At 33.2% G+C, this 15,957-nt stretch overlaps 3 protein-coding genes and 1 long non-coding RNA gene across 28 annotated transcripts in view; 2 read left to right on the plus strand and 2 right to left on the minus strand.

The window, feature by feature from the left end:
* Positions 1–3,865, plus strand: part of LOC147832912 (uncharacterized) — a 40,428-nt gene extending 36,563 nt beyond the window's left edge. The window contains exons 3-4 of the long non-coding RNA XR_015515234.1: positions 1,447–1,934; positions 2,524–3,865. This is a non-coding gene — a long non-coding RNA (uncharacterized LOC147832912). The remainder of the gene's footprint in view (positions 1–1,446; positions 1,935–2,523) is intronic.
* grk7b (G protein-coupled receptor kinase 7b) overlaps positions 1–15,957 on the minus strand; it is an 845,646-nt gene that overhangs the window by 309,605 nt on the left and 520,084 nt on the right. The window lies entirely within an intron of this gene.
* Positions 1,075–6,898, minus strand: fbxo36a (F-box protein 36a). Its single transcript, NM_001076747.1, is given in 4 exon segments — positions 1,075–1,597; positions 3,860–4,032; positions 6,475–6,583; positions 6,799–6,898. Coding segments are annotated over 4 exon segments (570 nt in total). The 5' UTR covers positions 6,895–6,898; the 3' UTR covers positions 1,075–1,405.
* Positions 7,340–15,957, plus strand: part of trip12 (thyroid hormone receptor interactor 12) — a 78,332-nt gene continuing 69,714 nt past the window's right edge. For 5 of the 25 annotated variants that reach the window (XR_015514375.1, XM_087292270.1, XM_087292275.1 and 2 more), the window contains exon 1: positions 7,340–7,426. The gene's annotated coding sequence lies outside the window, so the exon portion shown is untranslated. Of the gene's footprint in view, positions 7,427–8,123; positions 8,220–9,099; positions 9,261–10,091; positions 10,122–15,957 lie in introns of those variants that run through there. The other 20 variants (XM_087292268.1, XM_087292274.1, XM_087292280.1 and 17 more) reach the window with 5 other exon arrangements.

The raw sequence follows: 15,957 nt of genomic DNA on the forward strand, positions 1-15,957 counted from the left end.
AAGAGAGGCTAGAAAATTTGTGAAGCTCTAAATTGTTATTATTATTATTAATAATATTTATTTGTTTATTTATTTATTTACTTTTCAAATGAACAAATTCTGACTGATGACATTTGAATGTGCTGGCCAGTTTGTTATTTGTCTAATAAATGACAATATAGGCCAAATATTAGTCATATTTCTTTATTCTAAATATTTAGGAAGTATTTTACTATTTAGCTAAAAATAGTGCTTAAAATGTTACCTAAATTCAGTAATTAAATCTCATAATTAAATAGAAAATGGATGAATAACTGCAAAAAGGTCCACTTATTTTAGAGAAAGAACTACCCCTTTCACCTGGCTAGCTATGGGCCTGAAATACTACAAACTCAAGAGCTTGGAGAGAGTTTAATTGAAAAAATCGTAGTTTCTTTACGTTTTAACTGTCAGCTCTATGGATAAAGAAAGTCTCTTGTTGAAGACCATGTGGAACCTCAATGGTAATATCACATTTTTGGGCTTGCTCAAAGTATAGCGCTTTTGGTATGAAATTGCAATTAAAAAGTATTTATTTATTTATTTATTTATTTATTTACTTGTGTTTTAATTGCATAGCAGCATTCATGGCAACACTTAGTCAATATTCACAAAATAATTTACAATCATAACTGTTTCTTAATCATTCATTGTACAAAAAAATACAAATAACAACACTGATAAAAATTGATAGCTATAAGCTGTTTAAATTTGATTAATGATAAAAGTCTAAAATGTATCCCCTAAAAATTTCCCTTAAAATATTTCCTGAATAAAAACTTTCTCTAAAATCGTATATAAAAAATACTTCATCATCAAAATATTCACACACAATTCAAAAATAGTTTTTTTTCCTCCCCTTTCAATAAATATGCTTGGTAAGTCTTCAGCCAATTCTACATGTACACTGAAAATTATTTTAATTATTCAATTGGCTATAAATGTACAGATTCAGAGCAGGTTTTGATATCAGACACAGGTATTTTAGAAATCCAACTGTAGTAAATTATATTCTAACTCATATCTATTCTAGATTAGAAAAAAAGCAAGTCACAGTGTTTTTGCACATATTTTATTAACGTGCGCCATCTTCTGGTCACTTTACACTTTGTGGTTCATGAAAACAGTCAGCACTAGAGGGCAGACGTGCAGTTTGAATCTTTTACAGTCTATAGTTTCAATCAATCCTATTCTTAATCACAAAAAAAGTAAACGTAATTGAACTTCACGAATCACACTTTAAAAGTGAACAGTAAAAATGACATAGGAAAATGTAAAAATAATACTAAAAAGTTAACACTGCCTCAGTACAACAGAATGGACTAAATTAGACCAAAGAAATACATGTTTGATCCTGTCTTTTTTAATAGTTGCTGATTTTAATAACTCATGGAGATGCCCTATTGGTATTATCTTCTTCCTTCGCAGGAGAAGCCGTGCTGACAGGATCTTTCTCATGGTAAAACCCAAAGAAGATTTTCTTCCAACCCATGACCTTTGCCAGCATCTCCATGTCTTCAGTTATCCCATCACAGTGACCAAGCACAGTCTTCTTCCAGATCTCCTCCGAGTTACACAGCTGATTAATAAAAGTACATGTCAAACTCCATAAGTTCTGATGTTTAAAACTAAGATTTGTTTGTGAGTATTGATGCTTTTAATTACATTCACTATTAATAACCTATTAAACAAATGAATCGTTACATGCATGTTGCTAGCATTTAGCTTTAGCCCATGTGGAAATCTGATATGGCCATATATGAATTATCTTAAAATATAGTTAATATATTTGAACGTATACTTGTACAAAATGACTTTTTTTTTCAAACTATGTATTTAAAATGAGCTGAAACTACTAAAATTTATTACAACTTAATTGTTTCATGTTCAATCCACTTAAATTTCCAAAAACTAATGTTAACCTAATTTCCTCATGTTGTCCCAACACAAATCAAAATGTGTGGAACTCATTTTTATGGTACAAAGTTGAAGGCAAAATTATTAGCCTTCCTGTGAAATTTTTATTCTTTTTCAAATGTTTCCCAAGTGATGTTGAACAGACCAAGGAAGTTTTTATGGCATTTGATATAATATATTTTTATTTTATTTTAACTGAAATAAAAGCAGTCTTTATATATATATATATATATATATATATATATATATATATATATATATATATATATATATATAGTAGCTATTTTAAGAACAAAAATATTAGCCCTCTTAAGAAATATTGTCAAAACTTAAACTAAATATTTCTAATAACCTTAAATATTGTTGCCCACTTAACCTAATGTGCCTACTTAACCTAATTAACCTTTTAAATGACACTTTAACTAAATACTATTATTTTGCAAAATAAGTACATCATGTACCGTCATCATGACAAAGACTAAATAAATTAGTTATTAGAAAATACTTATCAAAACTTCTGTTTAAACGTATTGAAAATAATCTCTCTGTTATACAACACTTTTGAAAAAAATAAAGAAAATTTCACAGTAAGGCTAATAATTTTGACTTTAGCTGTAAATAAAATTAAAGGGCACCTATTTTAAAGTTTAAGTTTCAGCTCAAAATATCCATCAGATTATTTATTATAGCCTCCAGAATTTTTCCATTTTGGTGTCTGAGTATACTGTAGCTGTTTTTGTAGCCTGTGGCTTTAAATGCAAATGAGCTGCTTCTCCTGTTAAGTCAGATAAACAGCAGTCAGTGATACTGACAGACTTGGATTAAGCTGAATTACAGCTCATTATTCAAAAATACCTATTAAGTTTATTTGATATATATTAAAGTTACCATTACTGATACCATGCGGCCATGGTGATCATAGCGGTTAAGAATTAGAGATTTTGCAGTCTTTATTACAAACATGCTCTTTTTAAAAAACTTTTTAAACTTATAAAATGTATAAAAATCACAGAGAGTTGTAAAAATATTTTAATCCCAGTTTATTTGCAAAACAAATGTTCTGTGGGCGGGGAAAAACACACTCCTACGTAAAGTTGCAATGAGCCTCAAAATCACTGGGATTTGGGTCCTATTTTAAAATCCAGAAATTAAAAAAAGACTTTTTGTGCTTATATCACTCCAATATGACTGTGGACACACTATACACACACACACAGATCTGTCCACACAGCTAACAAAAGTTAATTTTCATATTTGAACAAATGTACATATTAGTAATTGTTGCACATATGACATACATTTTTACATCTGTGAAATCCAAATATGTATGTACAGTTGAGACAGATTTATTAGCCCCCCTTTGAATTTTATTTTTTTAATTTCCTAAATGATGTTTAGGAATTCAGGAAATTCAGGAAATTTTCACAGTATGTCTGATAATATTTTTTCTTCTGGAGAAAGTCTTATTTGTTTTATTTCGACTAGAATAAAAGCAGTTATTATTTAAAAAAAAAAAACATTTTTGGGACAAAATTATTAGCCCCTTTAAGCTAAATGTTTTTTCGATACTCTACAGAACAAACCCTCGTTGTGCAATAACTTGTCTAATTACCCTAACCTGACTAGTTAACCTAATTACCTAGTTAAGTCTTTAAAAGTCACTTTAAGCTGTATAGAAGTGTTTTGAAAAATATCTAGTAAAATATTATTTTCTGTCATCATGACAAAGATAAAATTAATCAGTTATTAGAAATGAGTTATTACAACTATTATGATTAGAAATGTGTTGAAGAAATCTGCTCTCTGTTAAACAAAAATTGGGGAAAAAATAAACAGGGGGGCTAATAATTCAAGGGGTTAATAATTTGTATATTTCTTAGAAGATGATAATAAAGAGAAGAAAGAGACAGGGCATTGTTCTAACCTTTCTAAACCTGTTTGAGGTTTGGCTGAGGTGCCCAATGTCCTGTAAGGAAATGTAGGAAAGAATTGTAAGGAGCAGCTTGTCTGGTAAACGTTCCAGGTAGTCAAAATGCCCTCGACACAGAGCCAGAGTGTACTCCAGAATCCCGCTGCCAAACACCACAGCTAGCTGCTCTAAAAATCATACATAACATTCACATCATTTTTATGAAATCGTGAGTATGACTTATTTAAATCTGAACCTCTAAATTATCATTACATTTAATTTACAGATGCTTTTATTCAAAGTAACTTACAAATGACAACAATATTTTTATACATTTGAAGTCAGAATTATTAGCCCCCCTGGATATTTTATCCCCAGTTTCCGTTTAACGGAATAGTTTTTTTCCAACACATTTATAAACATAATAGTTTTAATAACTCATCTCTCATAACTGATTACTTTCATCTTTGCCATGATGACAGTAAATAATATTTTACTGGACATTTTTTAAGATTTCAGCTTATTGTGCTAATTAAAGGCTTAACAAGGTTAACTAGGCAAATTAAGGTAACTAGGCAAGTCATTGTATAATCATGGTTTGTTCTGTAGATGATCAAAATATATTTATTGGTTAAGAAGGCTAATTATATTGACCTTAAAACCATTAAAAACTGCTTTTATTCTAGCTGAAATAAAACAAATAAGACTTTCTTCAGAAGAAAAAATATTATAGGAAATACTGTGAAAAATTCCTTGCTCTAAAAATAATTTAGGAAATAATTTTCCTAATAATGGGCTAATAATTCATTTGTACATATTTATACATGTATGGGAGGGGGATTTTGATTTTCAAAAACTGTTTTATTTCAATTTATGCCAAGAATATTTTTACCAGATTCAGAAAGACATCTTTTAAATTATTTCTAAAAACATTTTGCTCTGCTTTTATTTTTTCTTGAGTTTAGGTCAGATTATTTTTTTAAGGAAAGTAAGAGAAAATAGAAAAGGGATATTTAGTTTTAAAAGATCCTAATTATTTTCCATATAAATACAGCTGAAGCCAAAATTGTAAACACTCCGGTAAAATATTTCAAATATTTCCTCAGGGATGAATAACAGAGCAAAAAATAAATAAATAAATAAATATTTACAGCATTTTCCATTCCATTTTATTTTTATTTCTATTTTTTTTAATTCTATACAAAATACAGTCTTCTTTTGCAATCAATCAACATTAGCTTCTATAATTTAGTTTTTTCGATTGTAACAAACCACTGTTGTCCAGTGACATGCTTAGTTTACCTAATTTACCTAGTTTAGCTTTTAAAATGCACTTTAAGCTGAAGACTAGTATCTTGCAAAATAACTAATGAAATATTATGTTCAGTCATTATAGCAGAAACAAAAGAAATTTGTTATTAAAACTATTATGTTTCAAAATGTGTTGAAAAAATCTTCTCTGATTAAACATGTCTTGAGAAATATTTGAAAAAAGAATTAAAAATCACAGGGGGTAATCATTTTGTCTTCATCAGTATAACAGTTTCATTTCATAGCACACTATATTCTTCATCCAGTTTGCACTATTAATGCATACAATTGCACTTAATCAGCTCCGGCCATTATACTGTTGTTTGCACTTTTTGCATAGTAAGCACAATATTAAACAACTACATTGTTTACATCTGTTTATACAATCATTATGACATATTACTTACATTTATAGATATTTAGATATGTACATTTCATATGTATACTTCTGTCACTTCTGTGTATGTGTATGTCGTGTATGATGTGTATGACATCACTGTGGACGACAAAGTAAGAATTTCATTGTACAGGGAAACATGTTTCCTTACTGCTCACATGGCAATAAATGAATTGAATTTAATGAAGAAAACACAATTTAGAATAGACAAATGAGTGTTGGTATTCCATTATTTGACATAAAAAGGCAAAATAAAAATAGATTGTAACAGTTTTAGAAAACCAGAGCCATTTTAATAATAATTATCAGGGTTTTCCGGCAGATAGAATTTCAGCCACCTCCATCAATTTGTTTACCACCTTGGCCTGTTGACAAAAATCTGGTAGTCACAGCCACTGACAGGCCCCAAGTGATGCTCAAACATGTAGTTAATTACATCATGTGGAGATGGTCATGTGGTTAATTACATCTTTTGATGTTAGCCTTTTAAAATAAGATAATGATTAACATGATAAGATTTCAAGAATAATGTAAACGTGTTTCATTCATTCATTCATTTTCTTTTCGGCTTAGTCCCTTTATTAATCCGGGGTCGCCACAGCGGAATGAACTGCCAACTTATCCAGCATTTGTTTTACACAGCGGATGCCCTTCCAGCTGCAACCAATCTCTTGGAAACATCCATACACACTCATTCACTAATACACTAAATTGTCCTTAGTGTATGTGTGTGAATGAGTGTGTATGGATGTTTCCCAGTGATGGGTTGAAGCTGCTGCGTAAAACATATGCTTGATATGTTCATTCCGCTGTGGCGACCCCAGATTAATAAAAGGACTAAGCCGAAAATAAAATAAATGAATTATAAGATAGTTAATAGATGACATTGGTGATTAATAGCAAACATAACCTGGATAATTACCTTGCATCCTTGAATCGTTCAAAAAGTCATCGTGGAACTGTTTAGTTTCTCCCGGTGGGGCTCCTCTGGATTCAGCCCGGATTGAAATCTTCCAGCATCTCCATATAACCTGAGTGAAATGAAACATTTTGCTCATTTTGACTAAAATTCAAGCCATGTCAGCAAAACAGATATGTAGAAACACTTGTGTTGTTTTGTGATGTTGTTATGATGACTGATGAGAAGTTCATAATTCATTTTGCCTGCATGACAGATGGTATGCAAAATAATGCAAACATTGACCACAATCTTAGTCCCATCATTTTGATGTTGATGTTAAAATACCTCCTTCCGTGTGATAACAAGCTGGTAGAAGTCTTTAGATGGAGGTGGACCTTGTCCAGCAGTTTCAAACAATATTTCATCCAGCAGAGACGCCATATTTGGACGCTTAGTGGTTACCATGACAACCACCACACCAAAAACTACCACTTTTCCTCATAAATCCATTTTATGGGCATGTATTCACCTTTGTTTCGACGGCAGAACACATTATGTAGTGTATAATCAAAATATAAAAGTATTATATACATAAAATTGTGTAATGGTGAACGTTTTTAAGATGGTGGTGGTGGGGGGGTCACGACCTGGCGGAGGGATATGATGAAATCCTGACGTGCGTTACTGATGCGCCAGTGATACATTGGTGAACCGCGTGGTTATGGGTGACACAACCCGTGCGGAACAGCTCCAACATACATTATTCTTATCGTCACGGAGGATGATAAGGCTTCAGAGAACCGTTTGATGTAGTAATCGTTGTTTTTTTGGTGTGAGAAGTAGTGCGTAGCGGAAGCGGGGAGCGCTGTGGGAGCGGAGGTGATGCGGCAGTTCGCAGGTCGCTCAGCTGATGAAGGTAAAGCTGCTACTGCTGCACTGTGTCTAACAGCAACTACAACACTGGAACAAATAGGTAATTACAACAACACCAAGAAATATACACGTATATGCTTAACATCAATGTCCGGGGATCGGCTTACATCATATGCGCATCGGAGCCCTTCGTGTGAATCAGCAGCCGTGTAATATGAGTGAGAAAAGCCAGACGAAAGAAAAAAAATGGTTTCCAGTTGTCATCCCTCGAGCCCTTTCCTACTTCCCTTGTTTGTTTCTGTTTTTATGCTATACATTCAAAGAGACCACTTTATGGCATTTGTGTGACGGTAGATGGTGTAACCTACTCGAATAATGTTTAATAACGTTGGGGAGACATAAAGAGCGAATTGAGAGTCGTTTACATGCCATGTGAAAGAAACACACAGGACATTAATGCCATAAAGCTGAGACCAGCAGCATCTGAGTAGTGTAATGTATACGACGACCCATTTTTGCTGTCTTTGTTAGAATTTTTAAGTCATTTGTCAGTATTCTTAATTAGAAAACAGACGTAAATAATACACCTGGACTAAAGCTATAGGGTAACGACAAATGAATACAAGTTTCTCTCTATTCCTCGTTTATATTTTTATATGTCACGAAACGTGTGTTTAAAACAGGGGATGTTTTCTTTCATCACAATAGTTGATTTTCTTGTGGTGGCCAGTGATGTTCAGGTGAAATGTTGATGAGTGTATTTTGCTGCTGGTGGTAGTTTGTTTACGTCTTCAGTCACTTTGACCTGATCTTGCCCGCATACACGTCGACAGGAGACCGGCTTTGCTCTTTAGCTTTACCTTATGTAGGCCAGATACTGACTGACAATAACGGTACAACCTTTCTCTGTTTTGTGCTAGTGTGATGAGTGTTTGCATTGTGTTGTGTTTTGTCTTTGCTGTTAAAGTCGAGGCAGGTTATTTGTTTATAATCGCTTGTCACGCTTCGTCCCTTCAGCAGATTAGCATCGGTTAGCAGTGTTAACTGTTAGCATCAGCACAGCTTACAAGAAGCTGTACAAATGTTCAGTTTCAACACTTAAACCTCTTTCAAAGTTTTTGTCCGACTTTTTAAGATGTAAATGTATAAATGGCTAGATGATCAGGGAAATGTGAGTGGTTTATTTAACTCAGCATGGCTAGCGTGATTGCTAGCATTAGCTATGTATGATTATCTCTTTAACTTCGCTTTAATTCACTAACGTTAACTATTCGTCCGGCGTTATCCTCTATGGTGTTATAAAGCAACACTAACAAAGCAATTTTTAACGTATTTACTTTTTAAAAAATACAATACCTAATGTTTTGATTTAGCAAAAGCGCTTAAACAGGGCCACAAAACGCGAGACCGGTGTGTAAGGCCTCGGAGTGCGAAATCAACTTATCGTTGTATATTTTATCATTTGCCACAATCTAAATTCACGAACGTCTTAGTGTTGTGACGCTTTGTGTAGTTTGGTTGTGTAAGAACAACAAACGGCTGTCGGTGTGCAGGAGTTTGATTCACGGACTGGGCAAAATAAACAAAAGGATCGTCTCAGGCCTGTTCTGAGAACGGCCTTCATAATCATGTCGTATTTTCATGTCAACAGTCCGTATGCACAAAGCAACACAATTCCCAATCGGAGAACTACGCTTGATTAGATCTATCGGTTGGCTAGTTTTGTTTTTGTTGCCATTTGAATAAATTCCACTCTTATATCGACAACAGTTCAACCTATCTTCAGGGAAGTAGACGTCTCTCGGTAGTGTGCACACTGCTCAGGGTGTTTTAGACATGTTTTGAGCTCCCCGTCGGTTGTTTGGCGTCATTATCGAAATGAACCGTGTTCGTGTTTTAAATGTTTGGTGTTTGTGTCTTACATTTGACGTCTGGTAATTTGAGTGTCATTTACGTTTTCTTAGCTTGCTGAAGTAACGTTAGCTATAATTGTTTGTGTCGCTGGGAGGATGAAGGCCTTTCGGCTCGTTTGAGCATAAATATTCAACATAGTTTCGCGTTTTAAGTTGTATTTTGACACTTTGAAATACGGCTGTATTTCAAAACCATTTCAAATGACGATCAAGACAGCGTTTTAATGCGTCACGTCGTTTTTCGGACTTTCAGTTCGTCAGTATGTGCGTGTATTGTATGTGAATATGTTTACTTGTCAAATGTTAATGATATTCACATTAAGACGATTTACAATTACATAAAATTGAATTAAAACATGAGTATAACACATCTATTCTATTGACATGTCATAAAAAATGCAGCATCCGCAATTTGTGATGTTTAATGCATGATAAGTAAACATATATTAAATAAGTTCGATGACGAGGCAACATGATTAATGTTAAATTATCTCAATAAGTACAAATGTGTTAGTCTCTGTCAGTGTAAATGAATGTGTTTAGATCCCTTTTTAATAACCTTTAAAGTCATATAGGGGTCATCTAATTTAGTGAGACTGTAAGTCAGTATACCTTATGTTTTACCTTAAGATTACATATCTTAGTATATCTGTGTTATTGCATTCAATTAATGAATGACACATTGCCCTGGTTTTGATTATTACTGAACAAAATGGCTGCCATTGTAGTCTGCAGTTCATCATCTCTTATGTTATGTTGTTGGTGTAACATATTTGACTAAAATCCCCTTTTTTCACCCTCTCCCTCCCCTCCTTTCTTCCCCCATTATTGTCCCCCTTCTTGTCGCCCTAGGCTGCTGGTTGGGGCATTTGCACACGGCTGGTAAGTTTGCATTGTGCTTGTCGTTATCATGTTGACAGGATGGGTCCAGTGTGGGACAGGTGTGGTGAAGACGGGGGTTAAACAGGAAATTGACGATCTTATGGCTTTTTGCAGGGAATCTGTTTTTCACATTGTTCAGATGGTTGGGTTTACTCCTGTAGGTGTGTATCTTTTAGATGTGGTGTATATGTGGAAACAGTTTAGTGTGAAGGTGCGCAAGCTTAATGTGAACGTGTGTTAAAAGGTAACAGGCTAGATGCTATCTGTTTTTGTAGTAAATGGCAAACAACCTTCACTTGTAAAGTAGACATCAGTTCACATTTGCACCATTTCCTTAATACAGTTCCTGGTTTCGTGTAAGGAAGCTGAATGATTCATCTCAGTTTATTATTTGACAGAAAAAATAGCCCATATCTTTCATCAGAATTAGATGACTTGCTACATCTCTAACACTTTTCTTTCGGACTGCTTTTTATTTTACCCTTCAATCTAATCACCTGCCATAACGACATTTGTTCATAGTTTAGCTCATCAGTTGCTGAATAGCTGTTAGCAGTACATTAAGCAATTCATTTTGGACACACTGAAGGACAGTGCAGTTTCACTCTAATGCCAAGGCTTCTTCATGGTGTTTCTGAGCAAGTTTTGTGACCGATTTTAGTTTTCCTGATCTGATTGTTTGACTCAAGCTGATCGTGTGTCAGTTATTGTGGAGGTAAAGTAATTAAAGCCATTTGTTTCTTCTCCCGGCATGAAGTCAGCCATAGTGCTAAGCAAGTAAAAAATTTTGTGGGAGCAGGCATATTTAGGAGCACACAATATTTAGATTCACTTAGCCTATTTGAATAGCAATAGCATGTACACATCTTTTCTTTCTTTCTTTCTTTCTTTCTTTCTTTCTTTCTTTCTTTCTTTCCTTCTTTCTTTCTTTCTTTCTTTCTTTCTTTCTTTCTTTCTTTCTTTCTTTCTTTCTTTCTTTCTTTCTTTTTTTCTTTCTTTCTTTCTTTCTTTCTTTTACAAAAAAAGCTACTATTATATATAACACATTAGTAGTATGTGAATATATTTATAAAATGAAAACTAAATGGATTATATTATTTAAACTTTGCTTGTCACAATAATCAATATATCCACATATCACACATAATTTTTGGTGATACAATATACATCGCCCACAAACAACCATTCTAGCAACATTTTAGCTGATTGCACAGCCTCTCTGTCTCTATTGGGGGTTTCTGTGTCAGTATGGTTAAAAAAACACTATTTACTGTAAATTTCTATAGTTTCAAATGGTTGCCTGACAACTGAAATTGAAAATATTTCAGCCTCTGTCACTTTTTACCTTGCACTTTTTTTAACAGTTATTATTTATCTGTTTAGGATATGCATTTTCACAACCTGATTCCAATGCCTGATTATTAAATTGTTAAAATCACAGAAATATTTTTAAGAATAAAATAATATGCCCTCTTTGGAAGAGTGTACTTGCATTATAATGCTATTATATTGTCATTTTGGTGTTATAAAATGAGTGGCATAAAATGGTCTTAAAATGACAGTAATATTGTTTATCGCAATATATTTTGGCGCCATATATATCGTACAACAAAAAATAGATATCGTAACAGGCTGACTTGAACCACACTTTTTTTTTTGTTGGTGATCATCATCATGGTTCGTTACATGAAATTAGATACTACGGCCAGACAGAATCTGTGGACTCTTAGCTATTTCTGCAGAGAATTACTACTAAACATTACTAAACATACTAAGGCCAGACAGAATCTGTGGACAGTTTTTAGCTGTTTCTGTGCAGAATTTTGTAAAAAAATCTGCAGATTTATGTGGAATGATTTTAGAAGGATCGCAACTAAAACATGGTAAAAAATAAACATCTTTTTTAACTTTTATTGAATGTTTACGATGCAAATCTATTTAGATCTGCTTATTTGGTAAACAAAGCAAGTCTCATATAATATGTCAACTGAAAGACGGAAAAATATTACTTTACAAACTGTATTGCAAATAAATCATATTAACGTTTTCATATTAGTCAATAATATTACTAAAATTATTTTAAAAACTAAATATACCTTTACACAAATAAATAAATAGATGGGCAAAAAATCTGCGGATTCTGCACGCATAGATTCCATGTGGGCCTAGTTAATACTCTGCTCTTCAGCATCATTGTGTAATAGAATAAACATTTTGTTTCTTGGCAAAGTTAGGTTTATAAGTATGTTACTCTATGATGGTAAAATTCTGCATTTGAATCCGCTGCAGTTGCCAGTATCTGCAATCAATATGCGTGGCACAATAATCACATGAATTTGCTTGCTTTCGTTTTGGACTTCACATTTAGAGAGCAGCAGTACTGTCCACACTTTTTAGGAAAATATTTGCATCGGTAGCAATAATTCCTACTCGGATCAGACTCAGGAGTTTTACAGCTGATACAGAGTACCGATTTCTTGTCATAGTGATTAGTTAATATCAGGGACCAATACTGATGCTTTATAACTGTGCTATTGCATAAATGACCTTTACCCCCCTCAGTATGACACTTTTTTTTAATGATTTCTCCCTACCTAATAGAATAAGTTAGAATTGGAGTGCGCAATTTATTGAAAAAAGATTGCTCGATTAAAAAAAGAAAAAAGAAAAAAATTTATTGAAAAAAGATTGCCCCCCCCCCCCCACACACACACAATTCTTATCCAGCATCTCTGCAGTTCAGCCAATGATTGTTTCAAGTTTCGTATAAGCATAAAGTCAGTCACACAAGTCCTCATATTGTTTTATATACATTGCTCAGCAACACTGACACCTCCAAATGGTGTTAAAAGTCTCACATTCAGTATTTACAAGGTATATTTTACCTAAAACTATAATTTCTGTCTTAATGTAAATATGTATTTGCGGCTGCTAAATCACACGAGTTGACACTGTTTTATGTCACACTGTCTACTCCAGTAAACAGCACATCATATCGCGTTTTAAAGTTATAATTACCACAAAAGTTATGGTTACCACAAGCATTTGATATATGTTTTTTTATGTGGATAAAAATAAATGTTTATTCGGGCAGCATAACTAATCTAGCCTATAATGTTGTATATAATGCAATAGTCTAATAATGTTATCACTGACAAACGACAAGCATATGTCTCAAATACAATAATAATTCAACCTTGGAATACAACTATTCATAATTCAGATGTCATCACTTTACTGCAAATTAACAAACAGGACATATGTAAAGTCTGTTCAAGTTCACCATCCAAAGCCCATACAAATTTTAGCATTTTAACCAACAGTTGACCTACTCATAGGCCTTGTCATTGTTTTACCATGTTTGAGAATTTACAATATTAAAAATATCCTACTCATTTAACCTTTACTTTACATCTATAGAATCATGATCTTGATCTTAAGCAAAAAAAAAAAAAAAAATTGTGATTCTCATTTTAGCCAGAATCATGCAGCCCTAGTTAAGAGTGTTGCATATAATCCCCTAAACATGTCTTTTATATCTTTGTGGACATGCCATGGGCAGTAGTTTTCTGTAAAGTGCAAAAATAAAAATGGACAAGAAATTGGTATGAAAAATGACTAAATGAACTCCGCATTTATCAACAGCACATCTTTATCTAATAGAAAGTTTGAAGGAATGAAATCCTTTCAGTGTATAATCTTGACAAACAAATAGGTGTGATATGTGGTTTTAGGCATTGATTGGCTCACAGCAACTTCACCTACTGTAGCGTGATCGCGTGAGAGAGAGAGATGAATGCCTTTTATGATTAGCGAGCAGGATATTTTTACTCCGCTATACATTTAACCTAACAAACGTAGTGCTTGAATCCTCTCACGATCTTACCTATTGGTCATTTACTCACGTCTTCACAATTTTTGTGATGTTAAATCTAGCTTGCAGGTGTTATAGCCCCACTTTAGAAATGTGGGAGACTCCTGGAGCTTCCAGGGCGATCGCTTCATGTTTCACCGCAGCAAAAGATCTACAATGGATGCAACATTGGTCGCCGTTGCTCACACCACACCTGTAGACATCTTTTAGCTGCTGTGCCACAAGCAAGATGATCACCCACACATCCTTTATGTGTTGTATCGCTGGATTTACATTTTAATTGGTTCATGCGATTGGCTATGTTAACAGAGTACAACTCATGAGATGTGATTATAGGCCTGCATTGTTTTCCGGCCAATCAGTCAGACCATACTTTTTTTTTTTGCACTTTTTTTTTGGAATTTATGTGGATCTTGTTTTTTATTAGCCTCAACTACATATAAAAATAGTGTGATGGAAAGAGCTAGTGATCCTCGGGGTCTGTTGTGCACCAAATCCTCCTTTTTGGTCTTGCCTATGGTTGCTCTCAGTCTTGTCATATGATGAATATGAATCCTTCTGTGCTGTGACACTGCAGCTCATGCGAAATGGAGCAGGGCAGGCACTTTAAGGTTATAATTGAAGTGTCAGTTATTCAGAGAGTTTTATTTTTATAAAAAAGCTAAATGGCATTTGGGGTAGTGTTGTGGGCATGTAATATGGCTGAACAATATTAGAAAAAATCTAACATTGCATTATTTTGTTGTTAATCTATATTGCGATTTCTATGCTGTTATATATTGCAATATGAGTACAATTCCATCAGATGACTCTGATGTCTTTTTGGACTGAATTTATTGTTTTAGATCGATTGGGATAATTTTGTAGGACAACGTATCTGCATAAACTCTAATAAACAATCTACAAGCATAGAAGAAATACAATAAAGAAAAAGATACAATTGCAATAAACAGTTTTATCATTTTACGAGTTTAACAGTATTAAGGTGCAGTAATTAAATAATAAAAATACAAATAATTAAATAAAACTCATTGCTATAAAAGTTATAAATGGTACAATTTGTTACACTTGAATCCTTTTAAAAAAAATCATAATACAGTCAACAGGCCTCAAAAACACATGCAAATTATAAAATATAATCCAGACTCAACATTGCAAATCTTCCGATGTGACTTGCTTGCTTGAATGATCATATTGCGATATTGATGATGATTTTGTGCAGCCCTAGCATGTACTGACAAACACTGTGTAATAATGATTAGCACAGCAAAGCTGTTGTAGAATCTTGCACCTCATATGTTGATTTGAAGGGTTTCATAAGATTTAAATTAGTGGTCAAGTGAAGTGTTCAGAAAGTGGTTTATATCGATAATTAAAATAGTTTATATATACCTGTATGTTATTGGACGTGAACATACAGATAATCTTATCAGCAGAAAAATCAAGTTGTTTTAGAGGAATAATACTACGTATTATGATTTTAGTTTGCTATTTTTTTAAGACTTCTATTAAGGATGTAATAAAGATGCAGTGTTCATTTTCCTCATGGGAAATAAACTGATTTCTTAATAATAAACTCAACAAAAAATAGATGCGAGAAAAGGCCTTTCAGAGAGCATTTGATCATAGGATTGTGAATATTTACAACAGCTCTGCAATCAGGAGTAAATGTTTTATTTTGTTTTTGTTTTTAAGTTATTTGATCTTAATGAAATGAGCAAAGTTTTCTTAAATTTGTGCTCACAAACCAGTTTAAACCAGTGAAACACTACTTTTTGGGGGATAGATTTTGTGTAAAATGGTTATAACAATGCTTTGTTACAAGTAAATGGTTATGTTAAGGGCATAATTAACCCAAAATAAAAAATGTTGTCATCCTTTACATTAGATAAAAGTAATAAAGCTGTATTATTTCTTTTTTCTATTGAACACTAAAGTTATTTTGAATAGTGCAGGGAACCA

This window comes from Danio rerio, chromosome 18 (genome assembly GCF_052040795.2).
Source record: "Danio rerio strain M-AB ecotype USA chromosome 18, GRCz13ab, whole genome shotgun sequence".
In the NCBI taxonomy this organism is placed as follows: Eukaryota; Metazoa; Chordata; class Actinopteri; order Cypriniformes; family Danionidae; genus Danio; species Danio rerio.